Here is a 25,359-nt window from a genome sequence, read left to right on the forward strand (position 1 = left end):
TTGATATACATGTATAGACCTATGCATTTAGTTTTCTGTAGGTTTAATGCCTAAGATATTTACAACTGGACATATAATAAGTGGTCTAGTTATTCTAACAAATATTTCGACAAATAATGTCTCTTCAGTGATGCTCAACCGAAATGTTTGAAATCCGAAATAACTATGAAGTTTTAGAGCTAAATATAGCCAAAAACAGCGTGCCAAAAAAGTGGAGCCAAATTCGTCCAAGGATAAGAGCTATGCATGAGGGAGATAATCCTTAATTTTGAAATGAATTTCTAAATTTTATAACAGCAATTAAATATACATCCGTATTTTATAGTATAACTACATGATACAATATACACATGTATACCATATATGCATGTTATGGTTACATGTGTGATGTTGTCTCATGTGATTTACATTGTCTATGCACATACTACTAGTAATACAGTGTATTATGTATGAACCATGAGAAACCATGTTTGCACATATGTACTCATTATAAACATGACATGTTGACTTGGTACCAATGCACCATCCCGTGCTATCTGTTGCATTACAGTGGAGTATTAATCATATACAGTATATGGCCATTAGTGAGTCATCATTCCATTTTTCACTATATATTTCATTGAAATGTACCTTTTTGAAAAAACACAACTATATATATATAATATTGCAGCGTTCATATGTAGCTCATTTTTCTGGATATAATATCAAAACATACAGAATTCTTTGTAGTTTCTTCACGTGATTTCAATATAATGTTATATGTAGGTGTTGCGGTAAAATCACACATCAAATGCAAAGTTGAAATTTTACGCCACAAGTTAAGAAATTTAAAAAGTATTTTGAGGTTAAAAATTTTGCTTTGATGATTTCATTATAAACTATTCTAAATGATGATGTTATCACCTTTTCCTTAAGCATCATAGGAAAATAAAATCTGAATAATTGTACATAATGAAAATTGGTGCTAAATTCATTTATAAAAAAAAAAATTCAATGAAATATATAATAGTTAAAAAATGAAATGATGACTCACTTATGGTAAGGTACTGTACTTATAATACAACCTATTCTATTATTATTACATGTATTATTGTTATATTTTTTTTCTGTATGTATTTCTGATTGTTTGCATTAGGATACACATTGGTAATTGCATGTAATACATTAAGTATTAATACCATGTTCAAAATGTTTCATGTTATGAACATTGTTTGTAGCTCAGAATACTAAATTGCAGTGCACTTTTTTTTCTTCTCATAAACATTACATACTGAAATTTGTCAAATGCATTATGATTTAAACATATTTTATTGAGAATATATATGTATTATTAATAGTGATGTATGCCCAGGAGGGCCCTAATTTGGAATAAATAAATCATATGATATATATATGTAGGGGCTATAAATTGATAAAATGATGCAAGTTTGTCAAAAATTAACTCATTGAAACTACTAGATTATTTATCATTCAACAAAAATATATGGTTTTTCAGCAGGCTGGGGAGGCTATAGGCCTAAAACTTTTTTTCTGAGGGGAGGTCGGGGGGGGGGGGGGAGGGGTACTTGGACATGTATACGATCGATCAGTTTTATCAACAATCATCGTATTTAATTCATATAACTAATTATTATGTAAGATCATCTCTTCAGTAGACATCTTTGTTACATGCTGATATGGTGTAAGTTACAGCCACAAAACGATTCGAGATCGATCAGTTGATAGTATCTGTCAAACTGATCAGCTGATAGTATCTGTCAAACTGATCAGCTGATAGTATCTGTCAATCTGATCAGCTGATATCCGAGATGTATTTCTCGCTGAAAATATTTGTATCCCTTGGATTGAATGGTAAGAAATGCACCAATACAATTTACAGAATACACTGGTATCTGCAAAACATTTCTGTTCTCAATTGAAATCGGGTTTCTGATACGGAATGGGACGATGACACTAAATAATCAATTTCAAACAATTAAAGTGTAACGGGACATAACGTGGACGCATAAATGAGCTCCATAATTAATTTAATGCAGATGCATTTGAAATTGAGATTTTACAAGCTTGTGTGTATATGTATTCTTTTTTTAAAAAATCAAAGTGCAGAGTGTCAATTTTATTGTAAGTTTACCATTATGTTCAGAAGATGACATTTAAATTTTAGATGTCTCAACTGTAAAAGTTTTATGTTAAAGTACTTCAGTGAACATGGAGAGTTAAAGATATGAATATTATATATTTTGTGGATGTAAACGAAATAAGTAATTTCAAAATAGAAATTTATATACTCCTTGCACACGAGTGTAGTTACATAGGTAGATCACCTAAATTTAGCCTTTATTTATTTTGCCGGTTCTTCGTAGGTAATGGCTCCATTAACACATAGAATTAAGATACTGTTTTAAAATTTGAGCTATGGCTCATAACATTAAATTTCAATTGAAGTCTTTGATACGACTGTGTAATTCCATTGCAATTTCAATTAGTCATGAAAATCCAATTTCCTGAGCACTTTCCCCATCTGATTTTGATCAAGATGACGTCTCTACAAAATTTGAAGGCTATAATAACATAAAATGTATTTTGTACCCATTACATCATGTAGAATATCAGTATATATCTTGAATCACAAATGCACTTGGTAAAATAATAGACACGAACTCAAGAACAAAGCCCTTGCATGGTCTTGAAATTTTGTAAGAAAATAAAATGTTTCCTCAATGATCAAACTCGGCTTTCACTTTTAACTAGATGTAGAGGTTGAAGGGTTATTATTCAAGTTAATCCAACAAGAGGCCCATGGATCACAACAGTCATGATTCACCTTAGCATGGGTGTTCAAGATTTTTTTTTTAGCAATTATGTACAGAATAAGACATATTACAAAAGTTAGGTTTAACTCCAATTTCATGAGGTTAATTTAACAGACTTGAATTTGAATGTTAACTACCTGAAGATGATTACATATTGCTTATTAATATATGACTCCATATAAAATATTGATACAAATTCAGTTGGTAGGCATAGTACATTACCAACCTTCATCATAAATGACTCTGACTTGTTCACCAGAAATATTACATCAAGACAATACATTGTAGTCAAAAAATGTATTCCATATGCAGTCAAATATTCACAATATGAATTTATTTTTTATAGATGGAAGCATTAAACAGAGCAATCACACTAAAGAAAGCAATTCAAAATTTCAACCTGAAAACAAAAGGAAACTGTGTGAAGTTTTTAAAGCCATTTCAAGTTGACTCTTTGGAATCCATTCAAAAGACAGACACTTTTGTCACCTTGCCAACAGGATACGGAAAAAGTCTAATCTATGAACTTTCACCATTTTATGCTATGGAATTGGGCAAATTTCAAAAATGTGTCATTATTAGCCCATTAAATGCTATCATCAATCAGGAAATTGAAAAGTTAGGCTCTCTAGCTATTAAGCTTTCAGATGACTTTGCTAGCCCAGAACACATTTCAAATGTCAAGTACATTTTTGGTCACCCAGAAGTGATCGTTTCAAAGGGAGGATTTAGTTGTCTTTCTTCTATCATCCACAGAGATGAGGAAGTCATTGTGTGTGTCGATGAAGCCCATTGTATACTAGATTGGGGGAAGGAGTTTCGTCAAATCTTTCAGAACATAGTCTCCCTGAGAACGCTTCTTCGGTGCAATTTCTTATTTCTAACTGCAACAGTGACTGAAAAAGGAATTCATGAAATAAAGAAACTTATGGGAATAAATAACCTGAACGTAATTGGGATAAGAACAAACATAAATGACAATATCTGCCTAACTATAAGACATCGTCCTGCATCCTCTGGAGTAGAAAACAGTGTTTATAAATCATTTGAGGCTTGCATCAAACCACTGCTCATTGAACTCTATTGTCATCAACATGACTTCCCCTTGACTATTGTTTATTCCACACTCAAATGGTGTGGTTATGGAGTAAATGTTGCAAAACGAATTCTTAAAGAGAAAATGTATGATGGACCGAAACTGCCACAACATAGCAGAGTAGTGCACTTCCATGCACCGCAATCTGCAGAGGTAAGGAATGACTAAATGTGAATATTGCAAATCCAACATATTTTTGGGGATCTACAATATATCGTACATAATTTTAATAGTGGCCTCAGTCTGTATGAAACAATCTATCAACCAAAGTATACTTTCTATATATCAAATAATCCGAAGTCGCTAGAATACCTAACAATTCTGATTAAATTTGCTCTGGTCACTTAAAATATTTAAACGTTACATCTATATATTTATATCTATATATAAATATTTCCTCAATAAAAAAAAGCAGGAAAATATACAGTACCAAATACGAGGCCACGGATTCACACATAGAGGAAAATTGCAGTACCAAATACGAGGCTGTATATTTTCCTGCTTTTTTTATTGAATTATTTTGACTGTGTGATATCAACTCTTTCTATTTGGATTATATATATATATATATATATATATATATATATATATATATATATATATATATAAAACTTTCAACAAAATTACCAAAATGTGTTTTGTAAACTTCCAAAATTTTCTAAAAGTCTGTGACATGCTCCCTATGCACTATACCTTATCCAGTCTAGTCCAAGCCCATGTGGGAAAAATATTCATGTCTCCAAACTGAATGTCACCAATCTTCAAAGACTGTATAAGAAACAATATTATCTGCATCAGACACAACAATTTAATTATACTATTTCAAATTAAAACACAAAATAACAAGAGGCCCATGGGCCATATTACTCATCTGAGTCACCTTGGCCCATATTTAAAGATTTTCAATAAATATTTGCATGTAAAACTTTGGTCCCTATTGTGGCCCCACCCTACCCCTGGTGCCATGATTTAAACAACATTGAATCTGCACTATGTCAGGAGGCTTTCATGTAAATGTAAACTTTTCTGGCCCAGTGGTTCTTGAGAAAAATTTTAAATGACCCCATCCCATATTTGCATTTCTGTAATTATCTCCTCCTTGAAGGGGACATGGCCGATTCTTTGAACAAACATGAAAGCCCTTCACCCAAGTATGATTTGTACTAAGTTTGGTTTAAATTGACCCTGTGGTACTGGAGGAGAAGATAAAAATGTGAAAAGTTTATGCCACACCCAATGCCAATGGTCAAATTTTGATCAGAAAATCACAAAGTCATTAGAATAATCTTCAAGTTAAAACATTCATGTTATACATAAAACATAATGTGTAAAATAATCATGAATTGAAAAAGTATGTATATCTAATAAATTACAAAAATCCAATAATCAACACAACCAATAAATTGCATAGAAAATAACACAAATTTACTTCATGCAAACAATACACAATCCATTTTTTCATAATTGACAAGAAATGTAAGCCATAATAGAAAACAAACACCTTGAGAAACTTTCTGAACTATTTCATGCCACAAAGTAAATGCTTACCATACTGCAATCTTCAGCATTTTGTACGCAAGAGTTTTGAGGTATAAGCTTTATACATGAAACTACATGTAACATGCGGTTCAATTTAAACAAGCATTCTGAGAGTATTGCATGGCAATACATAGTTATCTTCACCTTATTTAAGGTAAATGAAGTTTGGGGATGTTTTTTAAGTCAGTCATAGTTCATGACTACAAAAACCCCTTCCACTCACCACAAATAAAAGAGATGGGTGGGGGTGGGGGTTAAAAATTCTTTCATGATATTTGCATGTCAACACTTTTGAGAAGTCTATCTACCACCCCCCCCCCCCCTCCCCCACTTTTTGAAAAACAATGATACATGCATGTATATGACAAATTGTTCAATCACTCATAGCGTATTGGAGGAAATTCGAACTTCAAATCATACTACCTTAATTGTGGTTGGAAATGTTAAACATCTGTATATTAACATTGAAATACCTGACAATAATGACCAAGCCCATTCTTGCACAAAAATGCATGACAACTATCCACTGTCACTACTGTTCATGTCATGTTCAATGCATTTCAAAGAGTGTCAAGTTTGCTCGGTATTTCGTAGCCTTTTATTAACTCATTCCAGAATTACTCGAACATAATTCTCAAAACAAAATTTCAATTCTTTCACCTGAAGATGCCAGGACCTTCATACAAACTACAGTTTGAAAACCATTCTTAGTTCATACCAAAGAGTACTCTGTGGTATGTGTGCTTGAAACTGGCCTGTGATTTTGAAGAAGTTGAACAGACTGACAAACAGGCAAATTTAATCAGAATATCTCAATTACAACCCTTAACTTAGATGAGCTACAAATATGACTTTCTGGTTGTCATCATTATATTTTTCAATTGTTACCTGTTCTTTCACTATTTAAAGTAGTATTAAGGTAGTACTCTACATCGTCATAATGGCTGACTTCCTTTAAAAACATGGATGACAAAATCGATATCAGCAATATTTGACTTTTCCTTTTCTATTTAAATACCTAGCCGAGTAGCCCAGTAGGTTAGAATACCGACTGCTGAACTGTAGGTCGCAGGTTCGAGTCCAGCAGGGGTTTTAAAAAAATTTCAGATTACCTTCTACTAAAACTGTATTTTTTGACAAAATAAAGTAAATTTGAAAATTTTTAAATTCAAAATAGTTTTGTACATATCCTACACTTTTCATTTACATCAAATTTCTCTGGTGTAGCATACCTCCTTAAACTCCTCTGCACATTTTTCCCAAAACCTCATTGTATTTGTTTTGGGAACACCTCCCGCAGTTTCAACAAAAGTTTGGAGGAAATCCTTCTCTTCCAAGCTCCAAGGCTTTCTCAACTACAAAATTTATTACTTCATATAGCTACAATCTAAAAACTATCTTTACCATTAACTGCATTTTGAAATATTGATTTAGCATTTTGTACCATATAATTCTTATGAAGAAAACCGAATTATTGATTTTCAGCTCATGCTTTGAATTGCCCATGCTGAAAATTACAAAATGTATAAGAAGTTCTTACAGGTCTCTTGAATTCTTGAACTGGTGTTTCACCAGATGGTGATGACCTCTTGCGCTTCTGTCTGTCTACCATATTTCCTATGTATTTCCTTGTATTAAAATAAACTTGAAATATCCTTAAGTTATTCTGTTAATTTATATATTCCCCCATTACTTCACTAAATACACCCCCTACCCTTAAAAAAGGAAAGGTAAATATGCCTACTGGCTAAATGTGTACACAGTGTAAAAATATTTAAATAAAATTTTTTAGACATAATTAAGTGAACTTTCAACGCTATTTCACATGAACTCTTGAAACTTTAAAAAATCTTAATATAGTAGATATGAATCATATACTCAATTGGAAAATCATGTTTATATTCATCATTTTCAAGGATCAGCATGCATATTTCAAAACTTATCATGTTTAACATTACATGATGCATGAGCATTTCATACAGACATCAGTGTTGTTTGAGACGAGTGCAAAAAGTATAGCACTCCTCTCATCTTTTCTGTTAATTAGGGTGTCAATGCTTTTGAAAAAAAAATTAAATAATTTCAATTTTGAGGATGCATGCCCATGACCCCATGAAATGAGCTGCAGTGCAGTTACATGTAACAAGTAGCCATTTGGAAGTTAAATTTATCATGAAACCAACATAAAAAACAAGTTTTGATGGGTTTGTTTTCTTTTCCAAGTATTTCATATTATTATTACTTCTTTTTCAAGTAATAACTATGCTTTGAAAAGATGATACTATTCCATTTAAACTGAGGTTAATGACTACATTGTACATGTATATATTACACTGTTGACTAGATACTCTATATAGACCTATACAGTAGCCCTGTAATCTGCCCTATTTTCACAGCGTTGTTGCACTAAATTCTTTATGCTCTAAGAGTTTTGGTTATCCTGAATCTGTGGTGAAAATATAAATAACATATTATTCAGGGATTCGGTTCTGGCCTTTTAACTCTCATCCACGGGCGCGCTTCCGGCGAAGAAATGCATCGATTTGATGCAATTCTTGCGCCGATCCACGTCCGAGTCTTCTTACCGGTTACGGAAAAAGACGAGCGCGTGATCCGATTGATAGGAGAGTTCTATTCGTAGGTGACGTAATGAGGCCTCGACGGGGAGTTTGGAGTTTGGTTTGTGAGCAAACGAACTCTGGCGGAAGTTTGAGCAGTATCATAGTAACAGTGATTATGACATCAAAGTAAGCGGAACGTTAAATGTTTATATTGTGACGTCAAAGTACGGGAAAATCATACGTAATTATAAAAGACTAATATGTATATAGTGTGACCGTTGGACCGAGCGAAGCATGTAATGGTCATTGGAGTGTCCCAAGTGGTAATCATAATTCCGTTAAGTATATGGTAGGTTATGATTCATTTAAAAATATATATTTTTAATGAAATTTTCCTTGCGCTAAAAACCCAGTAACATCTATATATGGGGACAACAGTTTTACAGGATCCGCCTATTCATTGAACGCGGGAAATAAAACACAAGGCGACGTAAACTGTGTATTGTGACGTCACATTTAGCCTCAACCTTTTTCAAAGCAAACAATTATAAACAACAATAATACATTCCGTATGCAATGAAAAAGGCCGTTATAAAACTAAACAAAATTAACCAATAAATTCAAAATGGTAAAAATGTAACCGTAATTTTATCGTATATTCTTATTTAAAGAAACTCATGAACTCGTTCATCTATTTAGTCGTATTACGGTTTTATATGTAATTATTTGCTAAAACCTATTACAAGGATAATTATACTATTCACTTTGAACAAACTCAATGTTTAAATTACGAATTGCACGTCAGAGTCTTCTATTATTGGCAATCAAAATAAAACACGAATAACTGTTGAAGCAGGTGATGAAAAAATAAATGGCGGCGCCCATATGGATCACGAAAATTTCAGTTAACGTATATAGAGATTGTCTCTTTTTCTTTTGCTGATTTTGACTTTTTTCTTTTACATACGTGTTACCTTTAGAGCCTTGCTTCGCGAACGGGCCTTCGGCCCGTCCGAGCTTCGCTCGGTATTAATACCAATGAAATGTTTTTCTTTTTCCCGTCTCTGAATAGCACTGGCACATCTGAGTTTATAAAATGGGAAAATGTTAAATCGTTTTTCACCACACGTTTCCAGGTGTGCACTTAAAGGACACATCTCGTGTTTTCAAAGTATACAGAATTATATGCATTTTGTCTTCCGTATGCTTATAGAAATTAATTGTAATAGTTCGTTCATTGAAGTATTGCGATAATTTGCCACAATACGGACTTAAATCTAAGCCCCGATTTCAAAAAGCCTAGTTAATTAGATAGGTAGTCACGTGGTACAGTGACGTCATATGCGACCTTCGTCGATCAACTTGTTGTAATAGTAGTGTTAGATATTTTTAAAAACTCGGGTTTTAGGGGCCTAATTTATTTACCATGGATAACATTTATTTCGATGTTGACAAATTTCCCGAGTCTTATATCTTTTGGCCACCAGTGCATACAAATAGCGACCCAAATGTAGCGAGGAAAGCGAATATGAAATTTGCGAGTAAATAATGTTTACATGGGATCACTGTCTAAACACTATTTGGTAATGCCATTTCTGTAAACAACTGTAATTAGTGTTGTTGCTTTTCTAAAATAAACAGTGCAATTATTATAAAATTTATTTTTGGAGAAGTTAGATAGGCCTAAATTATAATACGATTATGTAGTATTGACAACTAGGCCTACTGTGACAGGGTGCATTTCGGGGGGGAAAATATAATAAAAATGATCAAACTTATTGTGAAAATCACAATACTTTTAAATTATTTTATTCAAGCAATTTTATTAATCATTATATTTTGTTATTTACACGTTGTTACTTAGGAAGTGGGAGCGCTGCGTGCTGTTGTTGTAAACACGTACGCGTTCCTTAAAAAAAAAAAATGAACGCATTATAATTCAATTCAAAGTTGGGAAATATCATATTTTATTATTTATAATTGAAAGTTCTATTATCTTTTATCTTTAAATTTCGTTTTTAAAACTACCAATTGGTAGACACTGCTAGCAAAGTTCTGTCTATATGTTGTTACAAGGTGAAGGTCAGTTGGTGCGAGTGTGTATTGAATTTGAGAGCAGAACGGAATGCATATGCGGTAGGCCTATATGTAACAGTGCGAAGCTTCGATAGAACCATTTTCTCGCAGTTTATATACGTCTTTGTCCAAGAGCTTGTTTGAAAAAGTACAGGGACAAATTCTACTGGGTTTTTTTTATGGTAAAGCCGTTATGCCGACAAAAAATATTCACGTCTTGTCCCTCATACCTTCCTTCGAAAATTGAAAAAAAACACAGTCCAAATCATCTCTACTGACAGCAAGTACACCCTTAAACGGCACAAAACAACCCAGTGCAGTGTTATTTACAAACCGTTAATGTGATAATTGTTTGTTTGTCAATTAAATCTAATCTGTTTATGAAATGGCTAACAACTGTTTTCAAATCTTCTCGCTCGAGGTCGCATATGACGTCACAGATAATGGCGCGTAAAATATCGAAGAAAATATGCATATCGCAAGATTTGAATTTCATCGCTATCAAACTCGAAAACTACGCAAACTGTTTCTTTTAAAACACATGTAAAGTAGTTTTAGGCATGAAATGAATTAATTTTGCTGAAAAAATTAAAAAGTTTAAAAACATGCGATGTGTCCTTTAACTGGATTTGTCTGTATCCAGGTGTACTGATGTGCTGCTTATGTACACGTACACGGGCACGGAGAGTGTTGCCAGTTTAGCCAATGTAATATTCCTTGCATCCAGGACATGTGATGGTGTATATGACATCTTTTGTATCGCATGACATGTTAGCATTAACTTTAAATTCTCCTCCGTTAAAATTATAACTGGTCCCTTCTGTGATGTAGTCACATGTACCGCATCGAGGGTCCGTACACTTTGACACTCTATAAGTACGGTCATCAAATTGGGAGGAACAAAGTATTCTCTTAAGATTTTTGGGTTGGCGTTTACTGCTAATAAAACGATAGTTCTTGTAAATTCCTTTTATTTGTTCATCTTCTCTAAGTAGCCTGTTTAATTCCTAAACAATGGAATTGATGTTTTGATTTCTCGGATTATAAGTATGTACAAATGGTATTATTTCTCCGTCATTAGCATATCGTGTGTTTGAAAGTATCTGTATAACACTATTCTATCGCACTCCTTAGCCTTCATTATTCCATCGTCTACAAGTTGTTCTGGGTATTTTTGGCTTAATAAATACAATTTTAATTCCTCCAAGCGGATATCCCTCGTATCGATATTTCTGACAATGGTACAAATCCTTCTTGCGAGATTATATGGTATACATGTAACTCTTTTAGTATGGTGGGGATGGCACGATTTTAAATGCAGGTATTGGTGTGTATCTGTGGGATTATAATAAATATCCGTATTTAATCTGGTATTTTCTTTTAATACAAGAACGTTGAGAAATCGCATTTGCGTATCATCTGTTTCCATCGTGGATTTGACACCCTATACAGTACTATGAAGTCCTTGACTTCATCTATGCTATACAGTATTATGTATGAGGCCCGTGACTTCATCTACATTCTACACAGTACTATGTATGAGACCCGTGACTTCATCTACACCCTATACAGTATTATGTATGAGGCCCGTGACTTCATCTACATTCTATACAGTACTATGTATGAGACCCGTGACTTCATCTACACCCTATACAGTACTATGTATGAGGCCCGTGACTTCATCTACACTCCATACAGTACTATGCATGAGGCCCGTGACTTCATCTACACCCTATACAGTACTATGTATGAGACCCGTGACTTCATCTACACTCCGTACAGTACTATGTATGAGGCCCGTGACTTCATCTACACTCCGTACAGTACTATGTACGAGGCCCGTGACTTCATCTGCACTTTATACAGTATTAAGTATGAGGCCCGTGAATTCATCTACATTCTATACAGTACTATGTATGAGGCCCGTGGCTTCATCTACACTCCATACAGTACTATGCATGAGGCCCGTGACTTCATCTACACCCTATACAGTACTATGTATGAGACCCGTGACTTCATCTACACTCCGTACAGTACTATGTATGAGGCCCGTGACTTCATCTACACTCCGTACAGTACTATGTATGAGGCCCGTGACTTCATCTGCACTTTATACAGTATTAAGTATGAGGCCTGTGACTTCATCTACATTCTATACAGTACTATGTATGAAGCCCGTGACTTCATCTACATTCTATACAGTACTATGTATGAGACCCGTGACTTCATCTACACCCTATACAGTACTATGTATGAGGCCCGTGACTTCATCTACACTCCATACAGTACTATGCATGAGGCCCGTGACTTCATCTACACCCTATACAGTACTATGTATGAGGCCCGTGACTTCATCTACACCCTATACAGTACTATGTATGAGGCCCGTGACTTCATCTACACTCCATACAGTACTATGTACGAGGCCCGTGACTTCATCTGCACTTTATACAGTATTAAGTATGAGGCCCGTGAATTCATCTACATTCTATACAGTACTATGTATGAGGCCCGTGGCTTCATCTACACTCCGTACAGTACTATGCATGAGGCCCGTAACTTCATCTACACCCTATACAGTACTATGTATGAGACCCGTGACTTCATCTACACTCCGTACAGTACTATGTATGAGGCCCGTGACTTCATCTACACTCCGTACAGTACTATGTATGAGGCCCGTGACTTCATCTGCACTTTATACAGTATTAAGTATGAGGCCCGTGACTTCATCTACATTCTATACAGTACTATGTATGAAGCCCGTGACTTCATCTACACCCTATACAGTACTATGTATGAGGCCCGTGACTTCATCTACATTCTATACAGTACTATGTATGAGACCCGTGACTTCATCTACACCCTATACAGTACTATGTATGAGGCCCGTGACTTCATCTACACTCTATACAGTACTATGCATGAGGCCCGTGACTTCATCTACACCCTATACAGTACTATGTATGAGACCCGTGACTTCATCTACACTCCGTACAGTACTATGTATGAGGCCCGTGACTTCATCTACACTCCGTACAGTACTATGTACGAGGCCCGTGACTTCATCTGCACTTTATACAGTATTAAGTATGAGGCCCGTGAATTCATCTACATTCTATACAGTACTATGTATGAGGCCCGTGGCTTCATCTACACTCCATACAGTACTATGCATGAGGCCCGTAACTTCATCTACACCCTATACAGTACTATGTATGAGACCCGTGACTTCATCTACACTCCGTACAGTACTATGTATGAGGCCCGTGACTTCATCTACACTCCGTACAGTACTATGTATGAGGCCCGTGACTTCATCTGCACTTTATACAGTATTAAGTATGAGGCCCGTGACTTCATCTACATTCTATACAGTACTATGTATGAAGCCCGTGACTTCATCTACACCCTATACAGTACTACATATTGTATGTATGAGGCCCGTGACTTCATCTACACTCTATACAGTACTATGTATGAGGCCCGTGACTTCATCTACACTCCGTACAGTACTATGCATGAGGCCCGTGACTTCATCTACACCCTATACAGTACTATGTATGAGGCCCGTGACTTCATCTACTCTCCGTACAGTACTATGTATGAGGCCCGTGACTACATTTACACTCCGTACAGTACTATGCATGAGGCCCGTGACTTCATCTACACCCTATACAGTACTATGTATGAGACCCGTGACTTCATCTACTCTCCGTACAGTACTATGTATGAGGCCCGTGACTTCATCTGCACTTTATACAGTATTAAGCATGAGGCCCGTGACTTCATCTACATTCTATACAGTACTATGTATGGGGTCCGTGACTTCATCTACACTCCGTACAGTACTATGTATGAGGCCCGTGACTTCATCTACACTCTATACAGTACTATGTATGAAGCCCGTGACTTCATCTACACCCTATACAGTACTATGTATGAGGCCCGTGACTTCATCTACACTCCGTACAGTACTATGCATGAGGCCCGTGACTTCATCTACACCCTATACAGTACTATGTATGAGGCCCGTGACTTCATCTACTCTCCGTACAGTACTATGTATGAGGCCCGTGACTACATTTACACTCCGTACAGTACTATGCATGAGGCCCGTGACTTCATCTACACCCTATACAGTACTATGTATGAGACCCGTGACTTCATCTACTCTCCGTACAGTACTATGTATGAGGCCCGTGACTTCATCTGCACTTTATACAGTATTAAGCATGAGGCCCGTGACTTCATCTACATTCTATACAGTACTATGTATGGGGTCCGTGACTTCATCTACACTCCGTACAGTACTATGTATGAGGCCCGTGACTTCATCTACACTCTATACAGTACTATGTATGAAGCCCGTGACTTCATCTACACCCTATACAGTACTATGTATGAGGCCCGTGACTTCATCTACACTCCGTACAGTACTATGTATGAGGCCCGTGACTTCATCTATACTCTGTACAGTAATATGCATGAGGCCCGTGACTTCATCTACACCCTATACAGTACTATGTATGAGACCTGTGACTTCATCTACACTCCTTACAGTAGTATGTACGAGGCCCGTGACTTCATCTACACTCCGTACAGTACTATGTATGAGGCCCGTGACTTCATCTACACCCTATACAGTCTTAAGTATGAGGCCCGTGACTTCATCTATACTCTATACAGTACTATGTATGAGGCCCGTGACTTCATCTACACCCTATACAGTACTATGTATGGGGCCCGTGACTTCATCTACACTCTATACAGTACTATGTATGAGACCCGTGACTTCATCTACACTCCGTACAGTACTATGCATGAGGCCCGTGACTTCATCTACACTCCGTACAGTACTATGTATGAGGCCCGTGACTTCATCTACACTTTATACAGTATTAAGTATGAGACCCGTGACTTCATCTACACTTTATATAGCACAATGTATGAGGCCCGTGACTTCATAAAGTTCTTTTGCCCTCCAAGATGCGACTTGGAGCTATCGTTAATATCAAACATAAGAGCCGAAAAACGTCTGGTGCCGGTGTTAGAACTAAAGACGGAGGGGAGCCGGCGTAGTCAACAAAAAGAAAGCCTGCTGGTCAAAAACGCAGCTCTATCGTTGTAGACCTTCATGATGACCCCCCCCCCCCGGTCACCAGTTTCCCACCCAAGCCAATTTCTGAGGATAACGGATCTGTTATTGAAGTGCAGCCGGGGTCAAGGGGTAGGGTCAGCAGGTAACCATGTTATTAACTTTGTTAGTCACGACTCAAATATGAGATCTACTCTATCAGTTAGGTGAAAATCGCGTAACATTAACAGGGCAATGTGATGCGGAGCTATCGTTTGGTGAACAGGTTCACGACCAAATGTTGAATTAAGTCTATCTGATCCTCTAGGAATTCATGTTCCCCAGGCCATCAAATCTAAAATTTGGGCAGGACAGTACATCGATTTGCCTCTCCTTTAGAAGCATGCCAGCACTGAGCCCCATGTTACGGGTGAACACATTGTCAAAGATGGGCAAATCATGATTGAGAAGCAGCAACTCAAAACTATCACAGACATACATACATGGACAACGAGCTTTATTTTCTACATATCCATTTATTTTCTACGTATCCATTTATTTTCTACATATCCATTTATTTAGAGAAGTTTCCTGACAAGGGTCAGGATCTGTTAAAATACAATCACAGCATTCGCGTTGCAGCTAGTAGATTGGGCCATGTCGGTTAGTCGAAATATGAGGACCAGAACCGCCTTAAAAAAGCGGCACTCATTCTCATCTTGGGGTTGTAAATTCAGACTTACAGGTCAGGTACATATCATCCCCACAGTCTGGGCAGTCAAATCAAGTAATTGGCAGGGATATGATCAACAATTAGCAACTAGAAAAAAAATCACAAAGCACACAGGGACCCAACACCCGACGGGGGCATAGCACTAAAGGCAACCAAGTTTCCAACAAAATTTCACACCCAACAGGTATCTGCTATGACTTTAATAGAGGCTCCTGTTCTTCCAACACCTGTAAGTTTCGACACCTATGCTCAGTCTGTGGAGGACCACACCCACAAGCAAACTGTCCAGTGGAGTTTAAAAAAATGGTTCACCTTAGCATGTAACCTCCATCAAGTATATAGAGTTATGTAATGCACTTTCATTATAACCTGTTGTGTTAAAATTCAGCTCATACATGGTTTCAAATATGGTTTTCCACTGCATTATGCAGGCCCAAGGACACACAGGGAAGCAAAAGATTTGAAGTCGGCACGTTTAGCACCTCAGTTGGTAGAACAGAAATTAGATGAGGAAGTTAGATCGGGTAAAATGGCAGGTTTTATTGAGGTCATTCCTCTTCCCACTTTTAGAGTTTCACCAGTCGGACTCGTACCCCAAAAAGATGGCGATCAACATTTAATTCACCATCTATCGTACCCAGAATTTGAGTCAGTCAATTACTTTACCAACCCAGCTATCTGTATAGTCAAATAAAGTAACATAGAAGAAGCTATTCTTAGCCTCCAAAATTTAGGCCTTGGGGGCATTTTTAGCTAAAGTTGATCTGAAAAGTGCTTTCCTTCAACTGCCCATTTACCCTGATGACTTAGATTTACTCGGCATTGAATGTAATGGTAAATATTAATGCAAATGCTTGTCATTTGGTTCGAAGCTTTCATGTGCTTTGTTTAGGGTACCTATAAAGTGCAAAAGGAAATCGAAACGAAATCTACCGAAACGAAACGAACCCCACCGAAACGAAATCTACCGAAACAATACGAAACAGATTGTATAACCGAACTCTTTTAATTATAATAATTAAAAATGGTATCTTAGGCCCCTGTGAAAGTTACGACATCAAAATAAAATTCGTCTCCCTTTTGATGTAGGCTGTCGACTTGATTGATACAATGTCTTAAAAGTTGGGAAGGGGGGTGAGTAGGCACAAAATATCCGAAGTTGACTAAATACCATGTGCAATTAGTTTCGGATTCATAAACTTCAGAACGGATGGTTACAGTCTCAGAGGTCTGGGAAAACCCACTAAATGAGGGGTGGGGTCGCCGGTGTTGGATCCGCCGTTGGGCATAGATACATTGTTTGAAGAAGCTGGAGTCTGAGAAAGTTGAAAGCAGGAAGAGCTCTTAACCTCTTACTTTCTCTCTAACTGCTGAGGTGCGAGAACTTTCAATAATGGAAAAAATTAAACAGTACCGTATACCATATTATATGAATGCAATTCGGTAAGATATATATACATGTATTGTTAAAAATTATTATCGATATGTAGCGAGTCTAAAGATAACTCTATACATTTACAGTGTTGGGCAAACAGAGGTGGGCTCAGGTACCTAGGAGGAGTAAGCATCCCCTGTCGACGGGTCACACACTCCGTGAGCCCTGTCTCTTGATCAGGTGAACGGGGTAATCCATAGTCAAAATCATTGCGCCGAGAACATCCTAACAATCAATATGAAACGCGTCAGACAGCCTTTGACCCAATGATAAGTTATATGGGCAAACTAAATCATTATAACGACCATAAAATTTGCAAGATACTGACTTTAAACGAGACTGTTGAAACCCCTGTAACATCAACTTGTTTGTCAGTAGCCTGTCTCGACTTAAAAACTGATAGTAGCATGTATACAGTATCATAAACCAATACAGATGTAGATGGATGTACACTATCATAACACAACATATAGATAGATGGATTTATAATATTATAACACAACATGTTGATGGTATACAGTATCATAACACACCATGGAGATGGATGGCTTGGCAGTATTATAACAGAACAAATAGATAGGTGAGTTCGTCAGGTTTACAGGATAAAGGAAACTGGACGAATAAATCAAACCAGTTTGACTTAGGTGTTAAGCAATTCTCTTAGAATGATTGATGTGCAGGAAATTTATAAAAAGTTCCATCATAGAAAACTTATATCGCTATAAAAATTCGTGAAAACAATACATACTAAGTAGAGGTGGACGTGTTAAACGTTAAAACAGTCTTGCTTCGAAGTATGCAACTATTATGATAAGTTATCAAAACGTCACCAATATCAGTATTGGATAACCTACACTAGGCCTTCTAGTCCGCTCCATGTAGTGTTAAAGTCGCTTGAGTCGTGGCTCCTCTCTGATTACACAACGATATCAAATTCAAATACCATTTCCTCTGAAGGTACTCTCGAGTATGATTCTATGTAGTGTTGACTGATGAGGCTATGTTCACATTGGGGATGTAAGCTAATTTCTCTTTATATCCAATGTAAATATGTATTGAAATTTACTTTTGGTGTTCATTATCAATCGAATTACGCACTAGAAATACTTCGACGAAAAAGTGAAGATAATGAATGGTGATTAATCTTATAAATGTGTATCAAGAAATACAAAATTGAGAGTAGGGTAAACACGCACCCCTGGAAATACCAGAGGTGGGAACACATGTCTAGGAGAAGTAAGGATCGATATAATTCCAATATGCAGAGCTATTTACAGTATTCATTTATCATATCCGGGTTAACAACAAATTCAATGCGAAAGCTGATTTTTCATTACAATATGCATTGGATTTCGTGTAAGCAATAAGCAAGGCATAGAAGAGTGTTCACGGGCTGTATCATGTACTGGTTTGTGCCGCTATGTTCAATGCTTCATATCTTGCGTTCTCAGTATCCCTCTCCTGTAACTGGAGATTGCTGTTAACAAAAAACAAAAGAAGATTGATCTAATTCAAAATAACCTTTAAAAAACATTTATACAAATTCTATCAATCAGAAACTAAGAAAGAGATTGTCTATGTCAAAAGTCAATTCAATTTTCCATTCCTTTATATTATATAATGACATACCTAATTGCTTCATATTCCTCATCGTTAGTAGCTTTCTTATTCAACTGTCTACGGCGACAAAGTAACACTATGGTTGTTACGCAAAATCCTGTCGCTAGAAGTACGGAAACGAAAGCAACAGCAACCCAATTGTTTACTGTACAAACAACCTTGCCATGTGTTTCGTTGCAGATTTCAGTTATACCACAAGGACTAGCAGCACATGTGGGTTTGGGGATAACTATGTCCCACACTGTTATATATATCTGTAAGATGGATTGGTAATTTTCCCCATACGTATTTGATGCCAAACAACAAAAAACACCGGAATCTTCAAGTTTGAGTTGGTATATTTTCAGAGTTCCATTAGAAGATTGAAAAGTTTCTGTGCTATTTGTGCAGTTATCAGGATGAAATTTCCATTTGATCCTCGGGGGTGGATTACCATCAGATATACAGGTTAACTGTAGTCCGTCCCCAACATACAGTTTCTTATTTGGTGTCAAGAAAATCGTTAGTTTACTTGGAACATCTAAAGAATAAAATAACATTTATTTTACTCTATCAAAATTCAGTGAAATAATATGACCAAATAAGAGTAAATGGAACCTGCTTCTATAGAAGTACAAAGTGTATAATATCAAACGACCAGACATAAAACTTACACAGGACATTGATAGGGTTTGTGTCTCTGCTTGGTGCTGTCCCCAGTGTCTGTCTGTTTTGTGAAGAACATCTGAAAAACGCGCCATTGTCATTCCGGGAAACAGTGTAAGTTACTGTGGCGTTTATCAGAGTTGTACAGTTCTCAGTCTTGCTTCTGACTATGTTTGTCTCATTAAGCAGTACGGCTGAAGTTGATGTCTTGTCCACTCTCCATATTGCTATGTAGCCTTCTGGATTTCCAACATTTGCATAACACGACAAGGTCACCGTGTCATTTTCTTCCAAGCTGCCGTTTGGGTATATGGTAAATTTAATTGGATGTACTGCATCCGCTGAGGATTAAAAAAAATCATCATGGTAATTTGGAGATATATAAATTTTCTATATATCATTGAAATATCGGATCAAAGTGTTCTATCTATTACATCTCAATATTTGCTTTACGTTCTATCTATATGTACATGTCGGTACATGTGATTAACTATATTCTGTAATATTAACATTTCCACTGTTTGAGTTTGATATCGTTACTGTAATGAATGGAATGCAGTTGTGAACAATGCACGTATGAATCTTGATAAATATAGTATGTCTATTTTAAAGGGTTGGGAAATCCGACTGAAATGAAAGTAGCTTTATGAAGTTTGCCGACGTGAAGTAGCGCAGTTTATACGCTAATAGATTTCAAAAATTACACACACACACACATGTATTCAGTGTATAAGCACATATATTCACTATTATACGCTTTAGCCCTGGGTTTGAACTCACGACCTGCGCAACCAAATCTCCTAACAGCGTGTAACCAGCGCGCTTGACCGCTCGACCATCTAGGCGAGTAAAAAAACTTCCTTGCGATGACGATGGAATTATCGCCACGCTGTCACACGCTAAACGGTCATTGAGAATGGAAATGGGATAGTTGTTTGTCGTAAATTTAAGAGGATCGTGCAAGATACACACTGCATTTAAAATATATTATAAAACACAAAGATTGCACTGAACTCTTAGATAAACATAACTGCCCGAAGTGAAGAAGTACATGTAGTTTAATATAAAGCACAGAGAAATTCACTATCATATGAACATCCACTTCCGCCCATGCCCGGGATTGAACTGACGACCTGCGGAATCAAATAAAGGCACCTGATACCCCCCATGGTGTGTCCAGGGGTCCATGTTTGCCCAACTCTACATTTTGTATTGCTTGTAGGAGTTATGAGATTGATCACTGTTCGTTATCTTCACCTTTCACTATATTATATTTAGATTTGAGTACCTACTTTTGCTCTGGATGGTAAAACACTATCTATTGAGATGAATGGTTTAACTTTAGCTAAAGTCCACTAATTGCTTTGTTAATCAATGATGGGTAACTAAAGTACGCCTATAGTACATGTATATATCCAGTGGCTATATTTCTTTATATTTCTTTTTTTTCCCGTAATACTCCAAAGGAGCTGCCGCTGATTACATGTAGAGATTTTATAATACTTGATATTATAAGGTACTAGTATATTGAACTGAACTGAATTTACTTATCTCATCACTTGTACATGTATATACATATACATGTAGATATGTACATGTATTATTTAACATAAAAGTGATGGTAACAAATCGTTAATTGTTTTAAAACATGCGTGAGTATGAAAATTGACAATACATTGAAATTTAAGATTGTCAGGAACACGTTTTATTTTAAAATATCTATACTTATAAATTAACAAATTTTGCCAATAAACTCTGAAACGCTTGCTCCAGAGTTACTCCTCACACCTTTAATATTGTTTATATGTGAGGTGAAATCCATATATTATAATAAAATCTTGATTGATTAAAAACCTACTTTCGTTTTCGATAAACTACTCTGAAATAGCAAAAATGAGAGTAAAGTGGCGGGTCTAAGCCATTTTTTATTGACAACTTAAGATAATACGATATGAAGAAAATCCGTTGTTTATCGCTGCTTGATTCTGATCTTGCAGAAGAATTAAGTTTTGATAATTGTTGAATAAATAAAATTTGCCCGTTCGTTTCTTCAATCCGTGATTTTAATGTTGAATCAGCCTTATGAAAATTTCCAGAACGAAGCGCCCACAACGTGGCAACATCATACAACCAATTACACGTTATCGGGCCTTTCCGGCAGGCTGAGAAGTTGTGATTGGTTTATCACATGATCAGCATAAGATTGTGTAGGTGTTCAATGTTAGTTATAATAATTTTGACGAGACCCATATTTATCACTTTATGAAGATTTATGATTATATTACTTATACACATTTCATTCAACGAAGAACACCCCACTCCCGAGACCAACGATCTGACACATTGATAAATTTTTAATTACGATATTCATCTGATATTTTGGATATTCTTAATTTTTTCCGTGATTATAGAAGTCACTGTTACCACTTTTTGTAATGATTTATTATCAGTTACTGATATGCACAAAGACATGGATAAACACAAAAAGGTTTTTATTTTGGTTGAACATGTTTTGTGATTATGCAGATCTTGAAAGTAATTACACGTAATAAGTCGAAAACTATCCAATATGTCAGATATCGAATGGTCTGGGGCTGTTCTGAGAAGTTCGCGCTTTATAACTTTAAAGTTAAAACATATTACCAAAATTAAGTTGTACACTGGTTTGAACATATTTTATTGCATATATAATATACAATAGGTTTGAACACTACTTGACAATGTCCAAGAAATCAGGCCATTGTTTACAATATAGCAGTTTTTCTGTTTGTCATTCATATAATGCATTTTTTTCGATTACTGCGTTTGACGAGAAGAAACGACGTGTATTCATAATTTTGCCTTTAAATTGCCGCACTGGACAAAAACTACCATTATAAACGCATTAGCAATACTGAGTTTCAAATTTTGAAATTATTAACGTTTTTGTCTTTGGTCAACTATTCGGCATGGCGGATTACAATTGTATTCGTAAAATCATTATCTAATTTTCAATACGGAGAGATTATTTGTTTTTTTGTTAGTTTTTTAAAATAGTATTTTATTATGTATAACATGATAAGGGCTAGGCAACGCCTATATAAGCCTTCTCCTTTAAGGTACAAGGTAAAGTCCACATAATGATGTACATGAGAAATTACAATACAATATATAGGGTTATTTATGTTACATAAGGAACATTTAATTTGGACTTTCAAGTGACCTCCTAATAATCAAGTTTTATTTCATACTGTATATAATATCAATAAATATAACATAACTAGTGCATGCAAGTACTCAAAAATTGTTCCTGAATTCATTTGAATTAAAGATATCGTTCATTCAATTCATGTGCCCAACAATTCAAACACCTATAATTAATGTTATAGCATACATATATTTAAATATTTTACCCCTGTATATTCTTTATTATGATGACCTTTGAAGGTCGGAATTCCACTTTTGTTTAAATTGATAAAGTAAGTTTTACTTTTGACTTGGCCAATTTGGGTTGCATGTGTTATTTTGCCTTATATATACCTTGGATAAACACAGATGTGTCACTTGAATCATATCTTGCCGAGGACGTCACTTCACATCGGTAATGTCCGGCGTCTTCACACATTACGTCATTGATTTTCAGAATAACACTGTTTGATCCATGTCCAGGGTTAACAAGATCAGTTCTGTTCTTCAAGTAAATACCATCGTCTTTAAAACTTGCAGGTTTATCGGGGATAAATCGTACTATAGTATTGTAGTCAGTTCCATGTTTCCTTCTCCAATCTATATAGAAGACACTCTCGCTGTTTTCTATGATGTATGTACAGTTTAATACAATCGTTGCTTTCGTGTTGACTGTGACGTAAAGTTCCGGCTCCGTTATCACTCTCAGTGAGAGGATACCTAGTGAAATGAAGGAGAATATATACCGACAAATAATACTAGAGTATATAGAAACAGCAGCATTGGGAACCACTGATCACTTATTCTACAGGCATTATGTTTATTTATTATCATGATGAAATCATGAATGTTATCTACCTTTATGACATTTGCTTTCAGTGATACAGTGTACATTATATTATTCTTTCAAACTTTGACACATATAATTTAACTATGGAAACGAGTTATGTAAAATAATCGTTTATTTCGTGGAGTGTTATACCAAATATATACATGGTTATTAAAAACAAAAAATGTTTCAACCTTTCATGCACAGAAAGTTATATATTGTATAACGATAATGTTTCCTCATCGAAAATTTTTTGTTTTTATTTATTTTTTGGTGTGGATTATTTCCTCCTGGTCGCTGTCTCCTATTTTTCTTTTAATGTTGACGACTTGTTGCTAAACGGTAATTAAAATGGTTTACATTACTCGATCAAATGCTTATCAAACAATCACATGATCTCCAAATAGTGTTTACCTTCTGACAGGATCAAAAGGATAAACAAATAGGTTCCTTGCATTTCGCCTTTCAGACTCTGTAAATACAATATAAAAAAAACCCACATAACACTTGTTCAGTTTAATGACCATTACATGTACATTGTATGTGAGATTATAACATAGCTTATCGAAACAGATTGTTTTTAAATCTTGGACTATACCTATATCGCACATATAGAAAATAAATGAAAAACGGAATTACCTATGAAACAATACACACCATGATTTTCCCTAGTCCTTTATATACATGTAGGCTGTGGAAAGTGTTAATTCCTATCCCCTTGCCACCACACGCTGCATTTATGACTAGACTACTCGTTAGGAACCCCAGTAAATACCTTTGAATGCGAAATTCTATAAGTTGTCTCAACGAAACAAATTATGTTGCTTACCGTTCACAGATACCAGCATGTCACATAGAGGGAAGTTCTCCTTAATTTCCTGTTAATCCATATATAGGCTTATTAAGGTTATCATAGTAAGGGTTGGACTTTGGGTATAGCCAATATAAGAATTATCGTGAATTGCTAAATTTGATCTAGTGCTGTTTTTCTAAGTATTAACTTTGAGTTGTGCTATTCGTATGAATGGATATTTGAGTGTTCTTGTTTTTGGCGAAGTTTTCCTATCTATCAAATTAGCGAACATTTTCATTGCGTCAAAAATTCGCGATAAACGATAATAAAAATATCACTTACTTAACAAAGAGCACATGCCATATGACTGTTTTAAAGGTTTGGATATACAATACATGGTAATTATAAAGAAGAAGAATTCCATCAAAAGTGACTAAAAACAAAACAAAAACGGTAATCCATGTGTTCCACGCAAAACTAGAAGTGTTCTATGTTCATACATAGATGTACGTAGCACGATGAATACAGGAAATTGGCTAAACTGGGAGTAAATCACCTCTAGGAAGGTCGGCTGCTACAATTAGGTATCCTCCACCTTTTCCTTCTAATACAATGTATGTACACATTTTATTATTACCTTTTCCCCTTCGTACTGCTTTTGTTCTACTCTGCATGTAATATATTGTATGATTATATATATATATATATATATATATAAAGCACTAAATAATCACAACTAGGTACTGAAAATTTTCGCCCCAGCCCTGGGTCGAACCAGCGATGTACGGCACCCACCGCCTAGCAAGATTGTCATATATATATATATTCGTAATATTTTGATTGTCATAATCTCCTAAGAAAGGAAATAAAGTATGATTGAATGGACATATATTTATAACCTTTTTAATAGTACATGACATTTTTACTTTATTACAAGTGGCCTTGGTCTTACCCAAATTACATTGACCAAGTTATAA

General features: G+C 35.7%; 1 protein-coding gene across 1 annotated transcript; it reads right to left on the reverse strand.

The window, feature by feature from the left end:
• Positions 1 to 17,798: 17,798 nt before the first annotated feature.
• On the reverse strand, positions 17,799 to 24,405 carry LOC125647346 (inactive tyrosine-protein kinase 7-like). Its single transcript, XM_056140676.1, has 6 exons — positions 24,247 to 24,405; positions 24,004 to 24,061; positions 23,115 to 23,480; positions 19,604 to 19,936; positions 18,960 to 19,470; positions 17,799 to 18,807 (listed from the first exon to the last, which is right to left on the reverse strand). Exons 1-6 carry the CDS (start codon positions 24,247 to 24,249, stop codon positions 18,729 to 18,731), a joined length of 1,350 nt encoding a protein of 449 aa, XP_055996651.1. The 5' UTR covers positions 24,250 to 24,405; the 3' UTR covers positions 17,799 to 18,728.
• Between the last annotated feature and the right edge of the window lie 954 nt (positions 24,406 to 25,359).

The sequence above is a fragment of the Ostrea edulis genome, chromosome 6 (assembly GCF_947568905.1).
Source record: "Ostrea edulis chromosome 6, xbOstEdul1.1, whole genome shotgun sequence".
NCBI classification, from domain to species: Eukaryota; Metazoa; Mollusca; class Bivalvia; order Ostreida; family Ostreidae; genus Ostrea; species Ostrea edulis.

Bases quoted from the DNA above. Each gene is read 5' to 3' on its own strand.
- LOC125647346 (XM_056140676.1), bottom strand. The intron at 19,471-19,603 runs GTAAGTTTTATG...TTTATTCTTTAG, and splicing joins AAACCCTATCAATGTCCTGT to ATGTTCCAAGTAAACTAACG. The intron at 18,808-18,959 runs GTATGTCATTAT...TTTTGTTAACAG, and splicing joins GAGGAATATGAAGCAATTAG to CAATCTCCAGTTACAGGAGA.